Source organism: Tamandua tetradactyla, chromosome 24 (assembly GCF_023851605.1).
Source record: "Tamandua tetradactyla isolate mTamTet1 chromosome 24, mTamTet1.pri, whole genome shotgun sequence".
NCBI lineage: Eukaryota > Metazoa > Chordata > Mammalia > Pilosa > Myrmecophagidae > Tamandua > Tamandua tetradactyla.
Genome location: NC_135350.1, coordinates 44,570,143 through 44,595,372, shown reverse-complemented (window position 1 = coordinate 44,595,372; position 25,230 = coordinate 44,570,143). Strand labels below are relative to the sequence as shown.

The following is a 25,230-nucleotide window of genomic DNA, read 5'->3' as shown; positions in this document are numbered from 1 at the left end:
ATCTTTTTTACTTTTATGTACTCTTGTCTTTTTTCTCTGAATTCTTCCAGTCAACTTTAAATCTTTTTGCAATATGTCCGACAAGTGAAAAGTTATGAGAACATGGTTCTAGAGTTGATATAGTTGAGTTTCCGATTTAATTTTGATCTTTCTGGCTGTGAAAGAAAAATGAAGATATAATGTTAGGTTATACTTTTCAGAAAAGAGGACTGCTCATTAGACTTTCAGAGGAAGCAAAGGATTCTCTGACTTCTCACTTGTATATTTGTATAGAGGATAGATGCTTTGTTTTCTTCCCCTTTCATTTTAGACTTTCACTGTCTTTATTTATCTTTCTTGGACATTTTTGTTGTATTATCAACTCAGGCTAGCAATCTTGATATTTTTGGATTGATTTTGTTTTTCACAATTGATTCGTTTAATATATTCCAGAGTTCTGCAGCCATCATCACTGATCTCTTTTCCGTAGCTATAGACTTGCCTTTCTAGACATTTCATATCAAGGGAATCATGCAATTCGTGACCTTTTGTGACTGCCTCTTTCACTTACCATAATGTTTTCAAGACTCATCCATGTCGCATTTATCAGTAATTAATTTTTTTATTGCTGAATGATACTCCAATGTATGTAAATACCACTTTTGTTTATCTATTAATCAGTTGTTTCTACTATTTGGCTATTATGAATAATGCTGTTATGAATAATCATATATAAGTTTTTGTGTGGACATATAGTTTCATTTTTTAGATATATACCTAGAAATGGAACTGCTGGTCAAATACTAACTCTATGTTTAATTTTTCGAGGACCTTCCATGCTGATTTCTAAAGCAACTGGCCCATTTTACATTCTAGAACAGTATATGAGGGTCCTGATTTTATATCCTTACCTATACTTGTTGTTATCTGACTTATTTTTTGTTATGGCCATCCTAGTGGACATGAAGTGGTATCTCATTGTGGTTTTGATTTACATTACCCAGATGGCTGATGATGTTGAGCATCTTTTAAAGGTGCTTATTGGCCATTTGTATGTCTCCTTTAGAGAAGTATCTATTCAGATCCTTTGCCAATTTTTTAATAAGGGTATATGTCTTGTTATTGAAGTAATTCTTTTTATAGGCATACCTTGTTTTATTGTCCTTTGCTTTATTTTGCTTCATGTATATTGCATCTTCGACAAATTAAATGTTCGTGGTGACTCTGTGTCAGGCCAGTCTACCAGTATGATTTTCCCAACAGCATTTGCTCACTTTGCGTCTTCTCACATTTTGGTGTTTTTTGCAATATCTCAAACTTTTTCGTTATTTTGTCTGTTATGGTGTACTGTTTTTATTGAACTTTGCTGTTGCTATTGTAATTGTTTTGGGGTTCCACAAACTACACCCATGTAAGACAGGAAACAGTTGATTAATGTGTGTCTTCTGACTGCTCCATCAACCAGCCTTCCCCATTTCTCTCCTTCTCAGACTTAGGCCTCCCTATCCCCTGAATCACAACAGTATTGAAATTAGGCAACTTAGTAACCCTATAATGGCTTCTAACTGTTCAAGTGAAAGGAAGAGTCATGCATCTCTCACTTTAAATCAAAAGCTAGAAATGATTAAGCTTAGAGAGGAAGATGCTTTGAAAGTTGAGATAGACTGAAAGCTAGGTCTCTTGCACCAAAGAGTTAGTCAGTTCATGAATGCAAAGGAAACTTCTTGAAGGAAATTAAAAGTGTTAGTCCAGTGAGCACAGTGATTATTTCATTCAATCATCAGAACAAACGTATGAGAAAGATGCTATTATACTTCCCATTTTACAGATGAGATAACAGCTCAAGTGAGCTTGAGTGGCTAACCCAAGAACCTGTTAACATTGATTGCCTTTGGAGAGATTCTAATGAGAGTGAGGAGTTTAATTTTTTTATTTTCTACTAAAAGAATGAATATAAACTGATATATATATATATATATATATATATATATATATATATATATATATATATGTTTAAATTTATTTTAATATCCAAGTACATTTTAGCAAGTAGTTTTAGGATAGATTTTAAAGTTTGGTATGAGTTATAGTTCCACAGTTTTTCATTTTTTCTTCTAGCTGCTCCAAGACACTGGAGACCAAAAGAAATATCAATATAATGATTTAGCAGTCATACTCATTTGTTAAATCCTGTCTTCTTTATTATACTTCTCTTTCTCTCTTTTTTCTTTTTTTGTGAAAAAATAAAATATACAAAAAAGCAATAAATTTCAAAATACCTTGCAACAATTAGTTGTAGAGCAGATTTCAGAGTTTGGTATGGGTCACAATTCCATAGTCCATCAACACTCTCAATTTTAGATCATTTCATTGTTCCCGAGAGAAAGACAGCCAAAAAACACACCCTCACCAAATAGAGAATTCAAACATCCTCCTAACTCTTGTCCCTCCCCCTATTATGTATCCCTGGTATTGTTGCAGTACTGTTGATGTTTTCCTGTTAAACATAGCCCATGTGTTCAATAGCATTTTTCTCCCTGCACCCCAAAATTATACACTCTTTGTAGAAGATTCATACCTTTACACTAGTTCATGTAAGAACTTATTTATATTTGTAGTGTTATTCATTGGGATACATGAGTCTGTACAACCCCTTTCAATCTTATCACCTTCAGTTTGACAATATTACTTACATGCCCACTAGTGAACTGCCTTTACTTCTATATTTGCTTACAATTAAGTTCAACGTCATTAGGTAACTGTTCACCCATCTCAAGCTTCTGTGTATCTCTAGGCCCCCTATCTTCTGTATTATAAACCTCTGATTTTACATTTACCATGGTCATAAAAATGGAATCATACAGTATCTGTCATTTTGTGATGGCTTATTTCATTCAGCACCATGTCCTCAGGGTCATCCATCTTGTCATGTGCTTCAGGGTGTCATTTCGTCTTACTGCTACATAGTAGTCCATCGTATGTATATATCAAGTTTTGTTAATCCACTCATCTGTTGATGGGCACTTGAATTGTTTCCATCTTTTGGCAATTGTAAGTAGTGCTCCTATGAACAATAGTGTGCAAATGTCTGTTTGTGTCACTGCTTTCAGCTCTTCTGGGTATATATACCAAGTAGTGGTATTACCTGGTCGTAGGGCAACTCAATATTTGGTTTTCTGAGGAGCCACCAGACTGTCATCTATAGTGGCTATACCATTATACATTCCCACCAGCAGTCCGTAAGTGTTCCAATTTCCACACATCCTCTCCAATATTTGTTGTTTTCTGTTTGTTTAATAGTGACTATTGTTATAGATGTGAGGTGGTATTTCATTGTAGTCTTGATCTGCATTTCCCTTATAGCTAATGAAAATGAACATCTCTTCATGTACTTTTTAGCTGTCTATATTTGCTCTTCGGAAAAATGTCTATTCATATCTTTAGCTCACTTTAAAATTGGGTTGCTTGCTCTTTTGTTGTTGAGTTGTATAATTTCTTTACGTATACAAGATATCAGACCTTTATCCGATGTGTGATTTCTAAGTATTTTCTCCCATTGAGTTGGCTGCTTTTTCACCTTTTGACAAAGTCTTTTGAGGCGCAAAAGCATTTGATTTGGGGGTGTTCTCATTTATCTGTTTTTTATTTTGTCGCTTGTGTTTGGGTGGAAAGTTTAGGAAGTTGACTCCTATTAGTAGGTCTTGAAAATGTTTCCCTACATTTTCTTCTAGGAGCTTTACGGTACTGGTTCTTATATTTTATGTATGATCTACTTTGAGTTACATTTTGTATAGTGTGTAAGGTAGGGGTCCTTTTTCATTCTTCAGGCTATTGATATCCAGTCCTCCCATGCCCATTTATTGCAGAGACTGTTTTTCCCAATTCAGTAGATTTGGGGGCCTTGTCAAAAATCAGTTGACCATAGATTTCATAGTCTATTTCTGCACTCTCGATTCGATTCCTTTGGTCAATACTTCTGTCTTTGTGCCAGCATCATTCTGTTTTGACCATTTTGGCTTTATAATAAGTTTTAAAATCAGAAAGTTGTTAATCCTCCCACTTTGTTCTTCTTTTTTAAGATACTTTTGGCCATTTGAAATTTTGAATTCTTTCCCTTCGAAATAAATTGGAAATTAGCTTTTCCAAGTCTTCAAAGTAGGTTGTTGGAATTTTAATTGGTACTGTGTTGAATCTGTAGATCAATTTGGGTACAGTTGATATCTTAACTATATTTAACCTTCTTATTCATGAGCAGGGAATGTCTTTCCACCTATTTAAATCTTCTTTGATTTCTTTTAGCAGTGTTATACAGTTCTGTGTGTACAAGTCTTTTATATCTAGTTAAGTGCATTCTTAGATACTTGATTCTTTTAGTTTGTTTTGAATGGAATTTTTGCTGTAATTGACTCCTCAGTTAAGTAATTGCTTGTTTATAGAAACATTACTGATTTTTGCACATTAATTTTATATCCCACCGTGTTGCTGAATTTGTTTATTAGCTCAGGTAACTTCGTTGTAGATTTCTCAGGGTTTTCCTAGTATCATGTCATCTACAAATAGTAAAAGTTTTACTTCTTCCTTTCCAATTTGGCTGCCTTTTATTTCTTTTTCCTGCCTAGTTGCTGTCACTAGAACTTCTAGTACAGTGTTGAATAATAGTGGTGATAGAGGGCATCTTTGTCTTGTTCCCGCTCTTAGGGGGAAAGCTTTCAGTCTCTCTCCATTGAGTAGGATGCTGGTTATGGGTTTTTCATATATGCCCTTGATCATATTGAGGAAGTTACCTTTGATTCCTACCTTTTGAAGTATTTTTATCAGAAAAGAATGTTGAATTTTGTCAAATGCTTTTTTAAACATTTTTAAAAATTTTTTTAAATACCAAAAAACACATAACAAATGCCAACATTCCTATTTTGATCATTCCGTTCTACATATATAATCAGTAATTCACAATATCATCACATAGTTGCATATTCATCATCATGATCATTTCTTGGAACATTTGCATCTATTCAGAAAAAGAAATAAAATGAAAACAGAAATATAAATTTATACATTCCATACCCGTTACCCCTCCCTTTCATTGATCACTAGAATTTCAAACTAAATTTATTTTAACATTTGTTCCCCCTATTATTTATTTTTATTCCATATGCTTTACTCATCTGTTGACAAGGTAAATAAAAGGAGCATCAGACACAAGGTTTTCACAATCACACAGTTACATTGTGAAAGCTATATCATTATACAATCATCTTCAAGAAATGTGGCTGCTGGAACATTGCTCTATATTTTCAGGCAGTTCCCTCCAGCCTTTCCGTTGCATCTTGAATAACAAGGTGATATCTACTTAATGCGTAAAAATAACCTCCAGGATAACCTCTCGACTCTGTTTGGAATCTCTCAGCCGTTGACACTTTGTCTTCATTTCGCTCTTCCCCCTTTTGGTCGAGAAGGTTTCCTTAATCCCTTGTGGCTGGGTCTCAGCTCATTCTAGGGTTTTTCTCAATCCCTTGATGCTGAGTCTCAGCTCATTCTAGGATTTCTGTCCCACGTTGCCAGGAAGGTCCACACCTCTGGGAGTCATGTCCCACGTAGACGGGGGAGGGTGGTGAGTTTGCTTGCTGTGTTGGCTGGAGAGAGAGGCCACATCTGAGCAACAAAAAAGACTCTCTTGGGGGTGACTCTTAGGCCTAATTTTAAGTAGGTTTGACCTATCCTTTGTGGGGTTAAGTTTCATATGAACAAACCCCAAAGACTAGGGGCTCAGCCTATAGCTTTGATTGTCCACACTGCTTGTGAGACTATCCAGAATTCAACTTAGGGAAGTTGAGTATTCCCCCGTTCTCACCATTCCCTGAAGGGGACTTTGCAAATACTTTTCCACTCACTGATCAAATCACTCTGGGATTCATTGGGGCATCACTGTGGACAAACCAACAAAATCTCATGTCCTACCCAAGGTTCCATGTACTTATGGTGTTCAACCAAGCTATCTACATAAGTTATATTAGGAAATGCACTAGTCAAAATATAAATTTTGTACCAAATAAACATTCTTTGCTTTAGTCTCACACATAAGGTGAAATTTTAAAATATTAATTACCATCTATTTTCAGCACCCTGCAATAATGACATTCCTTTGTTCTTCCTCATGCAAAAACATTTTTAAAATTTGTACATTTAGTCACTATCATTATACACTTTAGGCATTCCTAGATTTTACTGTCTCAGTCTTTATTGTCTATCTTTCTTTCTGATTTCATTTATGCTCCCAGCCCTCCTCCCTCTATCATTCTCACATGCAGCTTCATTCATTGTTTTAACATAATTGTATTACAGTTAGGTAGTGTGGTGTCCATTTCGGAGTTTTTACATTCTATCCTGTTGCACAATCTGTATCCCTTCAGCTCCAATTACCCAATATCTTACCCTATTTCTGTCTCCTGATGGTCTCTGTTACCAGCGAAATATTCCGAGTTTATTCACTAATGTCAGTCCATATCAGTGAGACCATACAGTATTTGTCCTTTTGTTTTTGGCTGATCTCACTCAGCATAACATCCTCAAGGTCCATCCATGTTGTTACATTTTCATAACTTTATTCTGTCTTAAAGCTGCATAATATTCTGTTGTATGTATATACCACACCTTGTTTAGCCGCTTGTCTGTTGATGGACATTTTGGCTGTTTCCATCTCTTTGCAATTGTAAATAATGCTGCTATAAACATTGGTGTGCAAATGTCCTTGTCCTTGCCCTTATATCCTTTGAGTAGATACCTAGCAATGGTATTGCCGGGTCATATGGCAATTCTATATTCAGCTTTTTGAGGAACTGCCAAACTGCCTTCCACAGCAGTTGCATCATTTGACATTTCCACCAATAGTGAATAAGTGTGCGTCTTTCTCCACATCCTCTCCAGCACTTGTCATTTTTTGTTTTATTGATAATGGCCATTCTGGTGGGTGTGAGATGATATCTCATTGTGGTTTTGATCTGGATTTCTCTAATGGCCAGGTAAGTTGAGAATCTCTTCGTGTGTCTTTTGGCCATTTGTATTTCCTCTTCTGAGAAGTGTCTGTTCAAGTCTTTTGCCCATTTTGTAATTGGGTTGTTTGTCTTTTTGTTGTTGAGTTGAACACTCTCTTTATAAATTGTGGCTACTAGACCTTTGTCTGATATGTTGTTTCCAAATGTTGTCTCCCATTGTGTAGGCTGTCTTTTTACTTTCTTGTTGAAGTTCTTTGATGGACAAAAGTGTTTAATTTTGAGGCGTTCCCATTTATTTATTTATTCTTCAGTGCTCTTGCTTTGGGTGTAAGGTCTATAAAACCGCCTCCAAGTATAAGATTTATAAGATATTACCCTACATTTTCTTCTAACAGTATTATTGTCGAATGCTTTTACAGCATCAATCAATCTTTTGGTTTTATTGATTCTATTATTCTTTTGTTCTCCCATTCATTTAACTCTGCTTTAATCTTTGTTATTTCTCTTCTTTTATTTGCTTTAGGGTTAGTTTGCTGTTTTTTCTCAAGTTTCTCCTGCTGAGCAGTTAAGTCCTAAATTTTTGCTGTTTCTTGTTTAATATAGACATTTAGGTCAGTTAATTTTCCCTCTCTGAACAGCTTTTGCTGCATCCGTAAGTTCTGATATGTTGTATTCTTGTTTTCATTTGTTTCCAAATAGCTTCCAATTTCTATAGCAATTTCTGCTTTGACCCACTGGTTGTTTAAGAGTGTGTTATTTAATCTCCATATATTTGTGAAAGTTCTCATTTTTTGGTCATTATTGATTTCCAGCTTCATTCCACTGTGATCAGAGAAAATGCTTTGAATAATTTCAGTGTTTTTAAATTTATAAATATCTGTTTTGTGTCCCAGCATATGATCTGACCTAGAGAGTGTTCAATGTGCATTAGAAAAGAATGTATATCCTGGTGTTTTGGGGGTGTAATGACCAATATATGTCTGTTAGGTCCAATTTGTTTATCAGATTGTTCAAGTTTTCTATTTCCTTGTTGATCCTCTGTCTGCCTGTTCTATCTATAGAGGAGAGTGGTATATTGAAATCTCCTACTATTATTGTTGGAACATCTGTCGCTCTCTTCAGTTTTGTCAGTGTTTGTCTCATGTACTTTGGAGCTCCTTGATGGGAGCATAACATTTATGATTATTTCTTCTTGGTGAATTGTCCCTTTTATTAATATATAGTGCCTTTCATTATCTCTTATGATGTCTTTACATTTAAAGTCTATTTTGCCTTATATTAGTGTAGCTACTCCTGCTTTCTTTTGGTTACAGCTTGTGTGGAACATCTTTTTCACTTTCAATCTATTTGTATTCTTCTATCTAAGTTGAGTGTCTTGTAAGCAGCATGTAGCTGGGTTATATTTCTTATCCATACTACCAATCTGTATCTTTTTAGTAGTAAATTTAGTCCACTAACATTCACAGTTATTACTGTTAAAGTAATATAAGCAATCATCTTATCCTTTGGATTCTTTTTGTCAGATGTATATATTCTTTTCCCTGTTTCTCTTTTTATTCTTTAGGTTACACTTACTGCTACTCTTCAGCTCTGTGCCCTCCTCTAGACTTCCCTGTCCTGCCTTTTTTTTTCAGCCACCAGAACTCATGTGATGTTATTTAGCTAGTTGGATGTATGAGTCTAGCTCAAAAGAGAGATTTAGATTGGAGGTATATATATGATACACATATGGTTATGCTTGACATAACCAAAGCATGTTGGTTGTGTTGAGATACTTTCAGAGGAAAGAAGAGTGGCGAATACCTAATTGAGCTTTCTAACATTTAGAGGTAAAGGTGAGGAGGAACCAATAAAGAAGACTGAGAATACGGGAGTGATACGGGAGATAGGAGAGTAGAGAAAAATTAGAAGAGTATGAGTGAAATTCAGGAAAAGGGGAAGGGGTTGTTCTAAGAAAGAGGTTCTCTGCTTCATCAGATTAAGTTGGATAGACAATACTTCTCTTGAAGCCTCTAAGTATATCTTATTTCCAGCATCTATCTTAATAATTGGCCTATACTTAGTACTCAACAGAAACATTCAGTAATTGGATGAGCCCAGGAGTCTTGATATCTTAAGGGCAGGGCCTTAGGTTCAGAGCTTTTTCAGGTCCTTTTACTACACCACTTACAGGAGTGAGGATTTTATGCCTGATTCTCTCAGTAAAGTTAACTGATCCTGCCTTCATATCATTTTTCTCATTTGCCTCAGAGTAAGGTTCTTGTGAAGTGTCCAAAGGAATAAAGATCAGAGACTTTATCAAGGTTATAGAACAGGTTGCAGGATTATATGACTACAGGTTTGCTAATAAAAATTTGTGTTTATAGCAGGAAAAGAAAAGTCAATGATAGCCTGCCTAAGAAAACAAAACCCAGAATCCAAAGAATTGAATCCATTCAACTAGTAACTACTCATTTTCTAAATAGGTTATTTTTATTTAATTTAAACTGTTTCTAAATAAATCATTTTGGTTACTTTTAAAAATCTGATGAGAGAAATAAAGATAATGATTATGAGTTATTACATCCATAGGAATTTTTAGGAAAAAAATTAATCTTTTTAGAGTGTAAAACTAATTTCAACCTTACAGTTACCTTATTTATATTTATTTAAGGTTCTAGCATCTTGGACAGAGCTGTTATTGAACACAATTTATTGTCTGCAAGCAAATTATATAATAATATTACTTTTGAAGAACTTGGAGCTCTTTTAGAGATCCCTGCAGCTAAGGTATTTTCTTGTTTCTAATACATAAAGATGAAGTTAAAGAGACCAAACTTTTGAAGTATAAGAAAATAGAATATGACTGATAAATGTTGGCAACTGCAATAAAAGATATACATATACTTCAAATAAATGGAAATAAATTGCTTAAATGTTTAAATATTGCAGTAATGGAATTGTCTTAGTTTTTGAGGGCTTTAAAATTCTGTTTTATGATAAAGCATCCTAGAAGGAATTCTTAAGAATTCTAATCCTGGAAGGGAGTTCCAGGTTATATGAACTTGTGAATGATTATGGTAATACTTCGGGCTATTCTATTGTAACTTTTAAGCTTGATTTAAATTAAGATATTGACTGACTTACAAGGAATTTATTCTTAGTCATGATAAGGGTTTGGTTGATTATGTTTAAGTTCTAACAAAGTAGCAATTGTATTTGGGGTTTATGTCAGATATCATTTACAAAATATTCTCTTAATTTTAAATAATATTAAAAGCTGGCAGTAATTCTTACTTGTACATATACTATGCAGACATTTAAGTTGTGTAGTTATGGGTCACATCCCTTTTTAGTGAAGTCTTAATTTAGGATTTCCTAACACCATTCCTTCAATAATAGACATTCAAAGGGAGTACAACACTTTGGGAATAAAGACTTAAGTTACCATTAAAAGTTTCTTGCTTTTTAGACTTTGAGGTATGGTCGCTTGCTGAGGTTAAGGGAAATGTATGCACTTTAAGAGAAAATGCTTGTCACAATCTGTTCAGCAGTGATGTAGGATTGATTGGGAGGATGGTCGAAATAAAAATGATCAAGTCCGAACTCAGTTTGCTTACAAGTAATAAACATGAAAATATGTGTTTATGAGGTAAGGTAAAGAAACTTGTTCCCTTTTAATTGTCTCATGAACCCTTTCAATTCCTTTTTTTTTTTTTAATAAACTTTTTATTTTTTTGCATGGGCAGGTACTGGGAAACAAACCCAGGTCTCCAGCATGGCAGGCAAAAACTCTGCCTGCTAGCCATCGTGGCCCACTCTCAATTCCTTTTTTTTTTTTTTGATGCTAGATGGTGGGGTGTCACATTTCATTCTTTTGCCTTGTGACTATCCCACTATTGCAGCACCATTTGTTGAAAATAATTTTGGGGGAGAGGGGGAAGTACATGGGCTGGAAATTGAACCCATGTCTCTAGCAGGGCAGGCGAGAATTCTACTATTGCACTACCTTTGCACTTCTCAATTCCTTTTTAAAATTTGAACATCAATGCCTTCTTTTACATTTTTCTTCAAAAATACTACTTCCTTAAAGACTTTTTGGGATAGTGAACACTATGAAAATTGAAACGTAATAAAATTAGAAAAACAAGTTTGTTTTTTGAGATTAGAGATGTGATTCATAGTGAGAGGAAAAATTGTTAGTTTGATTTTAAACAGAGAGGAGAAAATTGGTATAAGGACTAGATTCTTATCTAAAATCTCACAATATGATAAACAAATCCCAAATGACTTAAAATGGTCAAGGTCCCTGGAAATATGATACACAGATTTACGAGATTTACTCTTATAGTAAATTATAGATGAACATAAATGTATTGCTCAGTGATTGGTACCTAAACCATGAGCTCTAAGGTATCTTATATGTGAATAACTTAGATGATATGAAAATTAAATGTTGAAGTTTCTGAAAGTTTTTTTGGCTTCTTTTTTTTTTAAAAAAAAACAGGCAGAAAAGATAGCATCTCAAATGATAACAGAAGGACGTATGAATGGATTTATTGATCAGATTGATGGAATAGTCCATTTTGAAAGTAAGAGGTTTTGTTTGTTTCTGTTGTTATGAAATTACAGTGAACTGTTGTATATTTATCATTAAAACATGTGGAACAGTTTCCTTAGAACCAGAATCTTGTTACTGGAATGAGCCTATTTCTCAAGTAAATAATTTTAAATAATTTTTAAGAAGTGAAAAATGTATACATATCTGTTTGCTTATTGCGGCATTTTCTATGCTGAGGAAAAATTTGAAACTATAACTATTGTTTTAGTTTCATTTATTCATCAAATATTTACTGACCACATTCCATGTATCTGGCATATAGAAATAACAGTTGCAGTTCCTGTTCTTCAGCAGCTCATTAAGCTAATGAAAGCAACAAGTAAATAGATCCCTTGACTTCCCCATTGTTTCAAGCCTCCTGATCCCCTTATTCTACCTCAGTTACAACCTGGATCTTTCTGTACCCAGAACTGTTCTACTTGTAAATTATTAATTTGAACTTTTCCCACTCTGACCACAGCCTTCTTCCTATCCTTTCTAGTGTTATCTCTTAGTTACTCCCACTTTAGGTCTTCTTTGACCACATTGGAACTTCTGGTCCATTGACTTTTCTACTTTCTTCCCCTTCTTTTTTTTTTTGTCTTTACTTCTTTTCCTGTCTAGTTTGGATTTATGATTCATTATTTCATTGAGTCTTTTACAGATATCCCACAACACTTGACTTTTGACTTTTTGTTCTAGCTGTTCAACTCCCACTTTGAAGAAACCCATGCTGCATCTTTTCCTTGCTTATGCTTGGTAGCTAGCTGTTGTTGCTTGGAAAACAGAACACCAGACAGACTGATATCACTGTAAATTCAAGGTCATGGGTCTTCAGTGCTTCCTGGGATTCCTGATGTATTTCTGTAGTCCACTTCTTTCCTGCTCTGTAATGACTATTTTATTTTTTTCCCCCTTAAATGTCTGGTATTTTCGCCTCCTTCATTCTCAGCAGAAACCCTTATTTTGTATTACACACACACAGCTATCTTTCTGAAACTATCTTATCAGATTTATAAACTTTCAAATTCTTCCTTCGTGTTATAATATACATGGTACCTGTTTACCTATCCAATCTGTCCATGTATACTTTGGATCCCTTCACAGACCCTGAAAACCATTCCCCCAGCCCCTGAAAAAAAAACAACTTCTATAGGAACCTTAGGTTATCAGGCACTTTCTCTGTTTTCATTCTTTCTTTCTGTGTTGGCTTCTTTCATTTAAGCATACTCAGATCGCTCCCATTTTAACAAAAATCTTTTTGGGATCTTGCATTCCTTCTGGGTGTCACTGTATCCTATAAGAAATGTTATTTTTCATTCTTCACCTGTTACACACTTTCTAATTAACTTCAGTTTTGCATCTGTCACTCAATTAAGATTGTTTTTGCAAGGTTTCCGATGACTTATTTACTGACAAATCAAGTAGATACCTTTCAGACCTCATCTTAACTTTTCAACATTTCAGATATGGTTGATGATTTGCTCCTTGTTTTTATGTAACTTTATTGAGATATATTCACATACTATATAATCTTCTGAAGTATACAGTTATTGGTTCACAGTGTCATCATATATTTGTGCATTCATCATCACAATCAATTTTTGAACATTTTATTACTCCAAAAAAAATAGAAGTAGAATAAAGATAAAAATAAAAGTAAGAAAGGACACCCAATTCATCCCATACCCCTATTATTTATTATTTTTTTATTTTTTATTTTTATTAATTAAAAAAAATTAACTAACACAACATTTAGAAATCATTCCATTCTACATATGCAATCAGTAATTCTTAATATCATCACATAGATGTATGATCATCATTTCTTAGTACATTTGCATCGATTTAGAAAAAGAAATAGCAAGACAACAGAAAAAGAAATAAAATGATAATATAGAGAAAAAAATAAAAATAAAAAATACAAAAATATATATAAAAAACAAACAAACAAACAAAAAAACTATAGCTCAGATGCAGCTTCATTCAGTGTTTTAACATAATTACGTTACAATTAGGTAGTATTGTGCTGTCCATTTTTGAGTTTTTGTATCTAGTCCTGTTGCCCAGTCTGTTTCCCTTCAGCTCCAATTACCTATTATCTTACCCTGTTTCTAACTCCTGATGGTCTCTGTTACCAATGACATATTCCAAGTTTATTCTCTAATGTCGGTTCACATCAGTGGGACCATACAGTATTTCTCCTTTAGTTTTTGGCTAGTCTCACTCAGCATAATGTTCTCTAGGTCCATCCATGTTATTACATGCTTCATAAGTTTATTCTGTCTTAAAGCTGCATAATATTCCATCGTATGTGTATACCACAGTTTGTTTGGCCACTCTTCTGTTGATGGACATTTTGGCTGTTTCCATCTCTTTGCAATTGTAAATAATGCTGCTATAAACATTTGTGTGCAAATGTCCATTTGTGTCTTTGCCCTTAAGTCCTTTGAGTAGATACCTAGCAATGGTATTGCTGGGTCGTATGGCAATTCTATATTCAGCTTTTTGAGGATCCGCCAAACAGCCTTCCACAGTGGTTGCACCATTTGACATTCCCACCAACAGTGGATAAGTGTGCCTCTTTCTCCGCATCCTCTCCAGCACTTGTCATTTTTTGTCTTGTTGATAATGGCCATTCTCGTGGGTGTGAGATGATATCTCATTGTGGTTTTGATTTGCATTTCTCTAATGGCCAGGGACATTGAGCATCTCTTCATGTGCCTTTTGGCCATTTGTATTTCCTCTTCTGAGAGGTGTCTGTTCAAGTCTTTTTCCCATTTTGTAATTGGGTTGGCTGTCTTTTTGTTGTTGAGTTGAACAATCTCTTTATAAATTCTGGATACTAGACCTTTATCTGATATGTCGTTTCCAGATATTGATTCCCATTGTGTAGGCTGTCTTTCTACTTTCTTGATGAAGTTCTTTGATGCACAAAAGTGTTTAATTTTGAGGAGCTCCCATTTGTTTCTTTCTTTCTTCAGTGCTCTTGCTTTAGGTTTAAGGTCCATAAAACCGCCTCCAGTTGTAAGTTTCATAAGATATCTCCCTACATTTTCCTCTAACTGTTTTATGGTCTTAGACCTAATGTTTAGATCTTTGATCCATTTTGAGTTAACTTTTGTATAGGGTGTGAGATACGGGTCCTCTTTCATTCTTTTGCATATGGATATCCAGTTCTCTAGACACCATTTATTGAAGAGACTGTTCTGTCCCAGGTGAATTGGCTTGACTGCCTTATCAAAGATCAAATGTCCATAGATGAGAGAGTCTGTATCTGAGCACTCTATTCGATTCCATTGGTCGATATATCTATCTTTATGCCAATACCATGCTGTTTTGACCACTGTGGCTTCATAATATGCCTTAAAGTCCGGCAGCGTGAGACCTCCAGCTTCGTTTTTTTCCCTCAAGATACTTTTAGCAATTCAGGGCACCCTGCCCTTCCAGATAAATTTGCTTATTGGTTTTTCTGTTTCTGAAAAATAAGTTGTTGGGATTTTGATTGGTATTGCATTGAATCTGTAGATCAATTTAGGTAGGATTGACATCTTAAGTATATTTAGTCTTCCAATCCATGAACACAGTATGCCCTTCCATCTATTTAGGTCTTCTGTGATTTCTTTTAACAGTTTTTTGTAGTTTTCTTTGTATAGGTCTTTTGTCTCTTTAGTTAAATTTATTCCTAAGTACTTTATTCTTTTAGTTGCAATTGTAAATGGAATTCGTTTCTTGATTTCCCCCTCAGCTTGTTCATTGCTAGTGTATAGAAATGCTACAGATTTTTGAATGTTGATCTTGTAACCTGCTACTTTGCTGTACTCATTTATTAGCTCTAGTAGTTTTGTTGTGGATTTTTCTGGGTTTTCGACGTATAGTATCATATCATCTGCAAACAGTGATAGTTTTACTTCTTCCTTTCCAATTTTGATGCCTGGTATTTCTTGTTCTTGCCTAATTGCTCTGGCTAGAACCTCCAACACAATGTTGAATAATAGTGGTGATAATGGACATCCTTGTCTTGTTCCTGATCTTAGGGGGAAAGTTTTCAATTTTTCCCCATTGAGGATGATATTAGCTGTGGGTTTTTCATATATTCCCTCTATCATTTTAAGGAAGTTCCCTTGTATTCCTATCTTTTGAAGTGTTTTCAGCAGGAAAGGATGTTGAATCTTGTCAAATGCCTTCTCTGCATCAATTGAGATGATCATGTGATTTTTCTGCTTTGATTTGTTGATATGGTGTATTACATTAATTGATTTTATTATGTTGAACCATCCTTGCATACCTGGGATGAATCCTACTTGGTCATGATGTATAATTCTTTTAATGTGTTGTTGGATTCGATTTGCTAGAATTTTGTTGAGGATTTTTGCATCTATATTCAGTAGAGAGATTGGTCTGTAGTTTTCTTTTTTTGTAATATCTTTGCCTGGTTTTGGTATGAGGGTGATGTTGGCTTTATAGAATGAATTAGGTAGCTTTCCCTCCACTTTGATTTTTTTGAAGAGTTTGAGCAGAGTTGGTACTAATTCTTTCTGGAATGTTTGGTAGAATTCACATGTGAAGCCGTCTGGTCCTGGACTTTTCTTTTTGGGAAGCTTTTGAATGAGTAATTCAATTTCTTTACTTGTGATTGGTTTGTTGAGGTCATCTATTTCTTCTTGAGTCAAAGTTGGTTGTTCATGCCTTTCTAAGAACTTGTCCATTCCTTGACCCACTCGTTGTTTAAGAGTATGTTGTTGAGCCTCCATGTATTTGTGCATTTTCTGGCACTCTGCCTATTATTGATTTCCAACTTCATTCCTTTATGGTCCGAGAAACTGTTGTGTATGATTTCAGTCTTCTTAAATTTGTTGAGACTTGCTTTGTGACCCAGCATATGGTATATCTTTGAGAATGATCCATGAGCACTTGAGAAAAAGGTGTATCCTGCTGTTGTGGGGTGTAATGTCCTATAAATGTCTGTTAAGTCTATCTCATTTATTGTAATATTCAAATTCTCTGTTTCTTTATTGATCCTCTGTCTAGATGTTCTGTCCATTGATGAGAGTGGCGAATTGAAGTCTCCAACTATTATGGTAGATGTGTCTATTTCCCTTTTCAGTGATTGCAGTGTATTCCTCACGTATTTTGGGGCATTCTGATTCGGTGCATAAATATTTATGATTGTTATGTCTTCTTGTTTAATTGTTCCTTTTATTAGTAGATAGTATCCTTCTTTGTCTCTTTTAACTGTTTTACATTTGAAGTTTAATTCGTTGGATATTAGTATTCCTACTCCTGCTCTTTTCTGGTTGTTATTTGAATGAAATATCTTTTCCCAACCTTTCACTTTCAACCTATGTCTATCTTTGGGTCTAAGATGTGTTTCCTGTAGACAGCATATAGAAGGATCCTGTTTTTTAATCCATTCTGCCAGTCTATGTCTTTTGATTGGGGAATTCAGTCCATTAACATTTAGTGTTATTAGTGTTTGCCTTTTGCATTATATATATCATATCTGATTTTCCTTCTTTCTACACTCTTCTCCGTACCTCTCTCTTCTGTCTTTTCATGTCTGACTCTAGTGCTCCCTTTAGTATTTCTTGCAGAGCTGGTCTCTTGGTCACAAATTATCTCAGTGACTTTTTGTCTGAAAATGTTTTAATTTCTCCCTCATTTTTGAAGGACAATTTTGGTGGATATAGAAGTCTTGGTTGGCAGTTTTTCTCTTTTAGTAATTTAAATATATCATCCCACTGTCTTCTAGCTTCCATGGTTTCTGCTGAGAAATCTACACATAGTCTTATTGGGTTTCCCTTGTATGTGATGGATTGTTTTTCTCTTGCTGCTCTCAAGATCCTCTCTTTCTCTTTGACCTCTGACATTCTAACTAGTAAGTGTCTTGGGGAACGCCTATTTGGGTCTATTCTCTTTGGGGTGCGCTGCACTTCTTGGATCTGTAATTTTAGGTCTTTCATAAGAGTTGGGAAATTTTCAGTGATAATTTCTTCCATTAGTTTTTCTCCTCCTTTTCCCTTCTCTTCTCCTTCTGGGACACCCACAACACGTATATTTGTGCGCTTCATATTATCATTCAATTCCCTGAGCCCCTGCTCAAATTTTTCCATTCTTTTCCCTATAGTTTCTGTTCCTTTTTGGATTTCAGATGTCCCATTCTCCAGTTCACTAATTCTAGCCTCTGTCTCTTTAAATCTACCATTGTAGGTTTCCATTGTTTTTTTTTTTTTTTTTTATTTTTTAAAGGAAAGACAGAGAGAAGGAAGGATAGAAGGAAGGAAGGAAGGAAGAAAGGGAAACATTTTTAAACATTTTCTTTGTTTTATTGTATTCTGTTTCTCCGTTTTTGTTACATGGGCTGGGGCCGGGAATCGAACCGAGGTCCTCCGGCATAGCAGGCAAGCACTTTGCCCGCTGAGCCACCGCGGCCCGCCTCCATTGTTTTTTTCATCTCTTCTACTGTGTCTTTCTGTCCCATAAGTTCTGCAATTTGTTTTTTCAGACTTTCCATTTCTTCTTTTTGTTGATCCCATGCCTTCTTCATGTCCTCCCTCGGTTTATTGATTTGGTTTTTGAAGAAGTTTTCCATTTCTGTTCGTATATTCAGAATTAGTTGTCTCAGCTCCTGTATCTCCTTTGAGCTATTGGTTTGTTCCTTTGACTGGGCCATATCTTCAGTTTTCCTGGTGTGATTTGTTATTTTTTTGCTGGCGTCCCTCAGATTTCCCTGAGTGTGGGACCCAGCAGGTTGAAAGACTTTCCTGTGAAGTCTCTGGGCTCTGTTTTTCTTATCCTGCCCAGTATGTGGTGCTTGTCTGTCTGCAGGTCCCACCAGCAAAAGATGTTGTGGCTCCTTTATCTTTGGAAGACTCTCGCTGCTGGTTGTGTGGTGGAGACAGAGGAAAGGTTGTAGGTTGGTTTTAATGGCTTCAAATTGTGAAGTCCTGGGATCTGAATTCCTTGAGAAAGGGATTCCACCTGAGATGCGTTTCACCCCTCCCGTAGGGAAGGTAGGGAAGGTTCAGGTGGTAGAGAGCCCTGAAAGCAGCCTGTTTCTGCGTTTGGGGCAGTTGCAACCTGTGTAATCCCAGCGCTGAGCCCAGAGGCAACGAAGCCTCTGTAGAAGCAGCCGCAGAAGGCTCTGTTTCGCCCCCTTTCCTCTTTTTCATTTAGTCCAATCGGCGACTTCCACCTTGATCAGTTTCGCCTGAGTTGAGGGCCTATTTTTAGTAGTCAGAAGTTGTTCCTTAATGCCACTATTGGTGTTAGGTTGGGCTCAGTCCCTACTACTGTTGGAGACTCTTTCCTTTCCCTCCGGGAAGTCGCCTGTGGGGGAGGGTCACCAACCGCCGCGGCTTGGGGAACCGCTGTTCCGAGGCTCCCAGCCGGCCCGGGAAGGAGGGAGGGAGGGGCTCAGGCCGCCATCTGCCACGGCCCGGGGAAGTGCCCGCCTCTCGGGGACCTCACCGCATCGGAGTCTCTTAGCCGGTCCAGCTGTTCCAGAATGGGGTACGCTGTGTGTCTGGTCTCTGTCGTGGCTCCAGGAGCTGTTCTGTACTGTTTCTAGTTCTTTAGTAGTTGTTCTGGAGGAGGAACTAAGACCCGCGCACCTTACTAAGCCGCCATCTTCTCCGGAAGTCTATTTATTATTTTTTTGTCTTTATTTTCTTACTCATCTGTCCACACACTGGTTAAAGGAGTGTAAGTCACGAGGTTTTCACCATCATGCAGTCACACCATAAAAGCTGTATAGTTATATGTTGATCTTTAAGAATCAAGGCTGCTGGATTACAGTTCAGCAGTTTCAGGTATTTCTCTCTTAATTGCTCCAATATGCCAAAAACTAAAACGGGATATTTTTATAGTGTATAAGAATAACCTCTAGAATGACCTTTCAATTCTATTTGAAATCTCTTAGTGACTGAAATTATTCTGTTCCATTTTTCTTCCCCCATTGGTCAAGAATCCCATGCTGCCAGGGCCAGGCTTATCCCTGGGATTCATGTCTCACGTTGCCAGGGAAATGTACACCCCTGGAAGTCATGTCCCACCTAGAGGGGGGATAATGAGTTTACTTGCAGAGTTGGTTCAGAGAGAGAGGCCACATTTGTGCAACAAAAGAAGTTCTCTAGGGCTGACTATGCTTCTCCTTTGTAGGAATAAGTTTCAATAGGGCAAGTCCTTGACCTATTAAATTGGTAGTCCCTACTACTTGAAAGAATATCAGGTCTTCCCCAGGTGGGGAAGTTTACTATTTCCACATCTTTTCCCATCCCTCAAAGGGGACTTGCAAATACTTTATCTTCTGGGCAGATTACTCTGGGATCTTGGGGGTATCAATTAACCTATACAAACCAACAAGATCTTACTCCCTATTTGAGGATCCATGTAATTAATGCTGTTCGAATAAACTGACCATACAATATAAATTAAGATAGTGTGTGTTCTAGTTTGCTAGCTGCCAAATGCAATATACCAGAATCAGAATGACTTTTAAAAAGGGAAATTTAATAAGTTGCTAGTTTACAGTTCTAAGGCCGAGAAAATGTCCTATTAAAACAAGTCTATAGAAATGTCCAATCAAAGCCATCCAGGGAAAGATACCTGGGTTCAAGAAGGCCGATATATTCAGGGTTTCTCTCTCATCTGGAAAGGTACAGGGCAAACACAGTTACAGTTTCTCTCTCGGCTGGAAGGGCACATGGCGAGCAAGGTATCATCTGCTACTTTCTCTCCTGGCTTCCTGTTTCGTGAAGCTCCCCAGGAGGAGTTTTCCTTCTTCATCTCCTAAGGTCACTGGCTTGTGGGCTCTCTGCTTCTCATGGCTATGTCGTTCTTCTCTGCTCTCTCTGAATCTCCTTCTTTCTCCAGAATGTTTTCTCTTTTATAGGACTTCAGAAACTAATCAAGACCCACCCAAAAGGGTGGAGACATATTGTCACCTAATCCAGTTTGACAGCCACTTTTGACTAAATCACATCATTCTGGGAGATGATCTGATTACAGTTTCAAACAGACAGTATAGAATAGGGATTCTTCTACCTTTATGAAATGGGATTTTGATTAAAACATGGCTATTCTAGGGTCCATACATCCTTTCAAACCAGCACAATGTGCTACAGAAAATATAAATTTTCACCAAATAAGCATCTCTTCCTTGGCTGTCACACAGAAATCAAGTTTTAATATATAGTCAGTATCATCCTTTACCCTTTAGTCTGATTTACCTTAGTCCCACCCAGATCGTCTTCATTCATATCTCTAATTGAAGTCTGGTCTCATGTTCAGCTTTTTAAACAGCTGTTGCATGGGGTGATTCTGACCTTCATAGCTATAGAACTCTAGCTCTGAATCTCAGGTGTCACACAAATACCTGAAGTTCCAGGGAGCAACTGGGTTATACATAAAGAGCTCAGCATCACAGCATTTAGAAATAACAGTTACAGCTCTGGAATAGGTATGACTGCTGTAAAAGCTTACAGTCTAGGAGCCTGTACAATAAGCCTTCTCCAGATAACCTGTGCTCTCGAATTCATTTCTCAGAGTTTGCTTATTATAGTTAGTCCATATTAATAAGGTATTATAATATCTGTCTTTTTGTTTCTGGCATATTTTACTCAACATACTGTCCTCAAGTTTCATTCACCTAGTTATATACCTCACAACTTCATTTCTTCTTGCAGCTGCTCTGTATTCCATTGTGTGTATACACCACAGTTCACCTTTCGATTTATCAGTCGATGTACCTTTAGGCTACCTCCATGCATTGCAAATTGTGAATATTGCCTCTGTAAACATCAGTGTGCAAATGTCCATTTGTGTTCCCTCTTTCAATTCTCCCAGTTATATACCTAACAAAGGGATTGCAGAATCATAAGGCAACCCTATACTTAGCCTTCTGTGAAACCACAACACGGCCCTCCAGAGGGTCTGTACCATTCTGTTTCCCTACCAGCAGTGAAAGGTATATCTCTCTCTCCACATTTTCTCCAGCAAATCTATTTATTTTTTTTTTAATTTTTTACTTTTTTGAAGAAGAGAAAACTTTATTCAGGGAAACAGTAGTCATGTTTAAATTTTGGATTCTGCCTTTGAGCACAAGATCAAGATACGTATTATCTTTTTGTTTTTCTTAACTTTTTTAATTGTATAGTATCACATATATACAAAGCAAAGAAATAAAAAAGCAGTAGTTTTCAAAACACTCATCAACAAGTAGTTACAGGACAGATCCCAGAGTTTGTCATGGGCTACCATATGATCCTCTCATATTTTTCCTTCTAGCTGCTCCAGAATATAGGAGGCTAGAGGGCTTACATATATTTTTATCATCACAATTGACTTTTTTCCATCTTTTGTGTGTGTGTGTGTGTGTGTGTGTGTGTGTGTGTGTGTGTGTGTGTGAACAATAACATATATACAAAAAAGCTATAAATTTCCAAGCACAGCACTGCAGTTAGTTGTAGAACATGTTTCAGAGTTGACATGGGTTGCAATTCCACAATTTTAGGCTTTTATTTCTAGCTGTTCTAAAATAGTGGAGGCTAAAAGAGATATCAATTTAATGATTCAGCATTCATATTCATTTGTTAAATCCTGTCTTCGCTGTATAACTCCACCATCATCTTTGATCTTTCCATTCTTTTCTTTAGGGGTGTTTGGGCTGTGGCAATTCTTAATTTTTTGTGTAGGAAGGGTCTGTCACTAATATGGGTTAGGAAGATGGAACTATATGGTATTATGGAGAGGCTGGGCTAGGTTTCAGGACTTATCTGGACCAAGGACCCATCTGGAGGTTGTAGGTTTGTGGAAAGTTACTCTAGTGCATGGATCTATTGTGGAATCTTATATATTGCCCTCGTGTTCTTTAGGATTGGCTGGAATGGTCCTGATTGGGTTTGGCAGGTTATGATAGGTAACAAGGTCTAACTGAAGCTTGCATAAGATCAACCTCCTGAGTAGCTTCTTGACTCTATTTGAGCTCTGTCTGCCACTTCTTTTCCCCCTTTTGGTCAGGATGGAATTGTTGATCCCACGGTGTCAGGTCTGGATTCATCCCTGGGAGTCATCTCCCACATTGCCAGAGAGACTTTCACCCCTGGATGTAATGTCCCAACAGTGGGGAGGGCAATGATTGCACTTGCAGAGTTGGGCTTAGAGAGACTGAGGCCACAGTTTATTTTTGAACAGTTTTATTCACACACCATGTAGTCCATCCTAAGTAAACAATGATTGGTTTCCTGTATAATCTCGTCATTATGTATTCACTACAATCTGTATGAGAACATTTCTACTTCTTCCACAAAGAAAGAAGAGGGGAAAAAAATTTAATTAAATAAAATATAAAGGAAAAATTGTGCTACCACCAAGAATCTTATACCCCTCCTTTATATCCCCCACTTTTTATGTGTATCCTTGGTGTATTGTCTTTTTAAAATTTTATAGAAGCGTATTACAATGTTACTTATAACTATAGACCCTAGTTTGCATTGAATCTATTTTTTCTGGATACCATCCCATTTTCATCACTTTGCACTGTTGACATTCATTCATTCTCCCTCATGTAAAGACATTCTTTTATTTGTACATTTAATCGCATCATTGTCCACTCTAGGTTTTGGTAAGTTATACAATCTCAATTTTTGTCTTCTGTTTTTCCTTCTAGTGTCATACATACCCGCAGCTTTCCCTTTTCAACCATACTCATGCTCACCTTTGTTCAGTATACTTACAATATTATGCTATCATCAGATAGTACTGTGCTATCCATTTCTGAATCTTTATAATCAGTTCTGTTGAACATTCTGTACTCTTTTAGTGCAAATGCCCAATCTCTGCCCTCTTTCCGTCTCCTGATAATCTGTGTTCTTGACTTTAACTCTCAAAGTTTGCTCATTAATGTTAATTCATATTAGTGAGATCATACAGTATTTTTCCTTTTGTTTCTGTTTACTTTCACTCAAAATAATGTCCTTCAGGGTTCATTCACGCTGTTTCAGGCATCATGATTTTATTTGAATGTACCTTATTTTTTCTCTCATTTTACCCTTACTGATAGTCTTCCTTTCTATACTCTTTTCCAGACCTCTCTCTTCCTATCTTCCTGTAGTACTCCCTTTAGCATTTCTTATAAAATAGACCTCTTAGTCACAAACTCTCTCAGTGACTGTCTGAAAATATTTTAAACTCCACCTCATTTTTCCCCCCTCATTTTTAAAGGACAGTTTTGCTGGGTATAGAATTCTTAATTTCTCTCTTTCAATCTTTTAAATATTAAATTATTTAAATAATTATTTTATTTAATATGTTAAACAATATATTTAGAATATATTATACCACTGCCTTCTCGCCTCCATAGTTTCTGCTGAGAAATCTGCATATAGTCTTATTGAGCTACCCTTTTATGTGCTTTTCTCTTGCTGCTTTCAGAATTCTCTGTGTCTTTGACATTTGACAATCTGATTATTAAATGTCTTGAAGTAGGTCTGTTTGGACCTATTCTCTTTGGTGTATGCTGTGCATCTTGGATCTGTAATTTTATGTCTTTGGGAAATGTTCAGTGATTATTTCCTCTATTAGTCTGTCTGCCCCTTTTACCTTCTCTTCTGGGACACCCATAACATGTCTATTTGTGTGTTTCGTGTTATCATTCAGTTGCCTGAGACTCTCCTCATATTTTTCCATTCTTTTCTGTATTTGTTCTTTTTATTAAGAAAAGAAAATTCTTTATTAGCAGATGACCTGATTGTCTACACAGAAGATCATAGAGAATCCACAGACAATACCATGACAATACCACCAAAAGTATGAGATAAATGCGATAAGTATAACAATATATATGCAAGATTTATATGCCCACCTCTAGAAAACATTGATGAGAGAACTCAAAGAGATCTATGCAAATGAAGAGAAATATTGTGGGAGTAAAAGACCCAGTGCTGTCAGAATGTCAATCCTCCCCATTGGTCTATGGATTCAATATAATCCCAATCGAAGTACTGACCCCTGGGCCACATGGAACTATTGTGTGCTGGGTACAATCTTGAGCTCCAGTGCACTGACCCCCAGGCCCCCCACCACACTGGAGTGCTCTTTTCAGAATATAGCCTGAATCAGGCTGCTGCCCTGCTTAAAATGCTCATGAGGCTCCTATGTAGTTATTTTTTAATTGGCAAAACAACATACAAGCGCAAACATTCTCAACATACGAACATTCCATACATGGTGTACAATCAATGGTTCACAGTATCATCATATAGTAGTATGTTCATCACCATGATCATTTTTAGAACATTTACTTCACTCCAGAAAAAGAATTAAAAAGAAAAAACTCATACATACCATACCACTTACCCTCCTTCTCATTGACCACTAGTATTTCCATCTACCCAATATATTTTAACCTTTGTTCCCCTTATTATTTATTTTTTTATTCATATTTTTTACTCACCTGTCCATACCCTTGATAAAGGGAACATCAGACACAAGGTTTTCGCAATCACACAGTCATACTGTAAACATTATATCTTTAAACAATCATCTTTAAGAAACAAGGCTACTGGAGAACAGTACTACAGTTTCAGGTACTTCTCTTTAGCCACTCAAATACACCATAAACTGAGAAGGGATATCTATATAATGCATAAGAATGACCTCCAGGATAACCTCTTGACTCTA

General features: G+C 36.2%; 1 protein-coding gene across 3 annotated transcripts in view; it reads left to right on the top strand.

The window, feature by feature from the left end:
* COPS4 (COP9 signalosome subunit 4) overlaps nt 1–25,230 on the top strand; it is an 88,006-nt gene that overhangs the window by 51,475 nt on the left and 11,301 nt on the right. For 2 of the 3 annotated variants that reach the window (XM_077142979.1, XM_077142978.1), the window contains 2 exons: nt 9,625–9,740; nt 11,458–11,542. The exons of the other annotated variant lie outside the window; for it this stretch is intronic. In XM_077142979.1, coding sequence (XP_076999094.1) covers nt 9,625–9,740; nt 11,458–11,542 — 201 coding nt within the window. The remainder of the gene's footprint in view (nt 1–9,624; nt 9,741–11,457; nt 11,543–25,230) is intronic. 3 annotated transcript variants of the gene reach the window in all.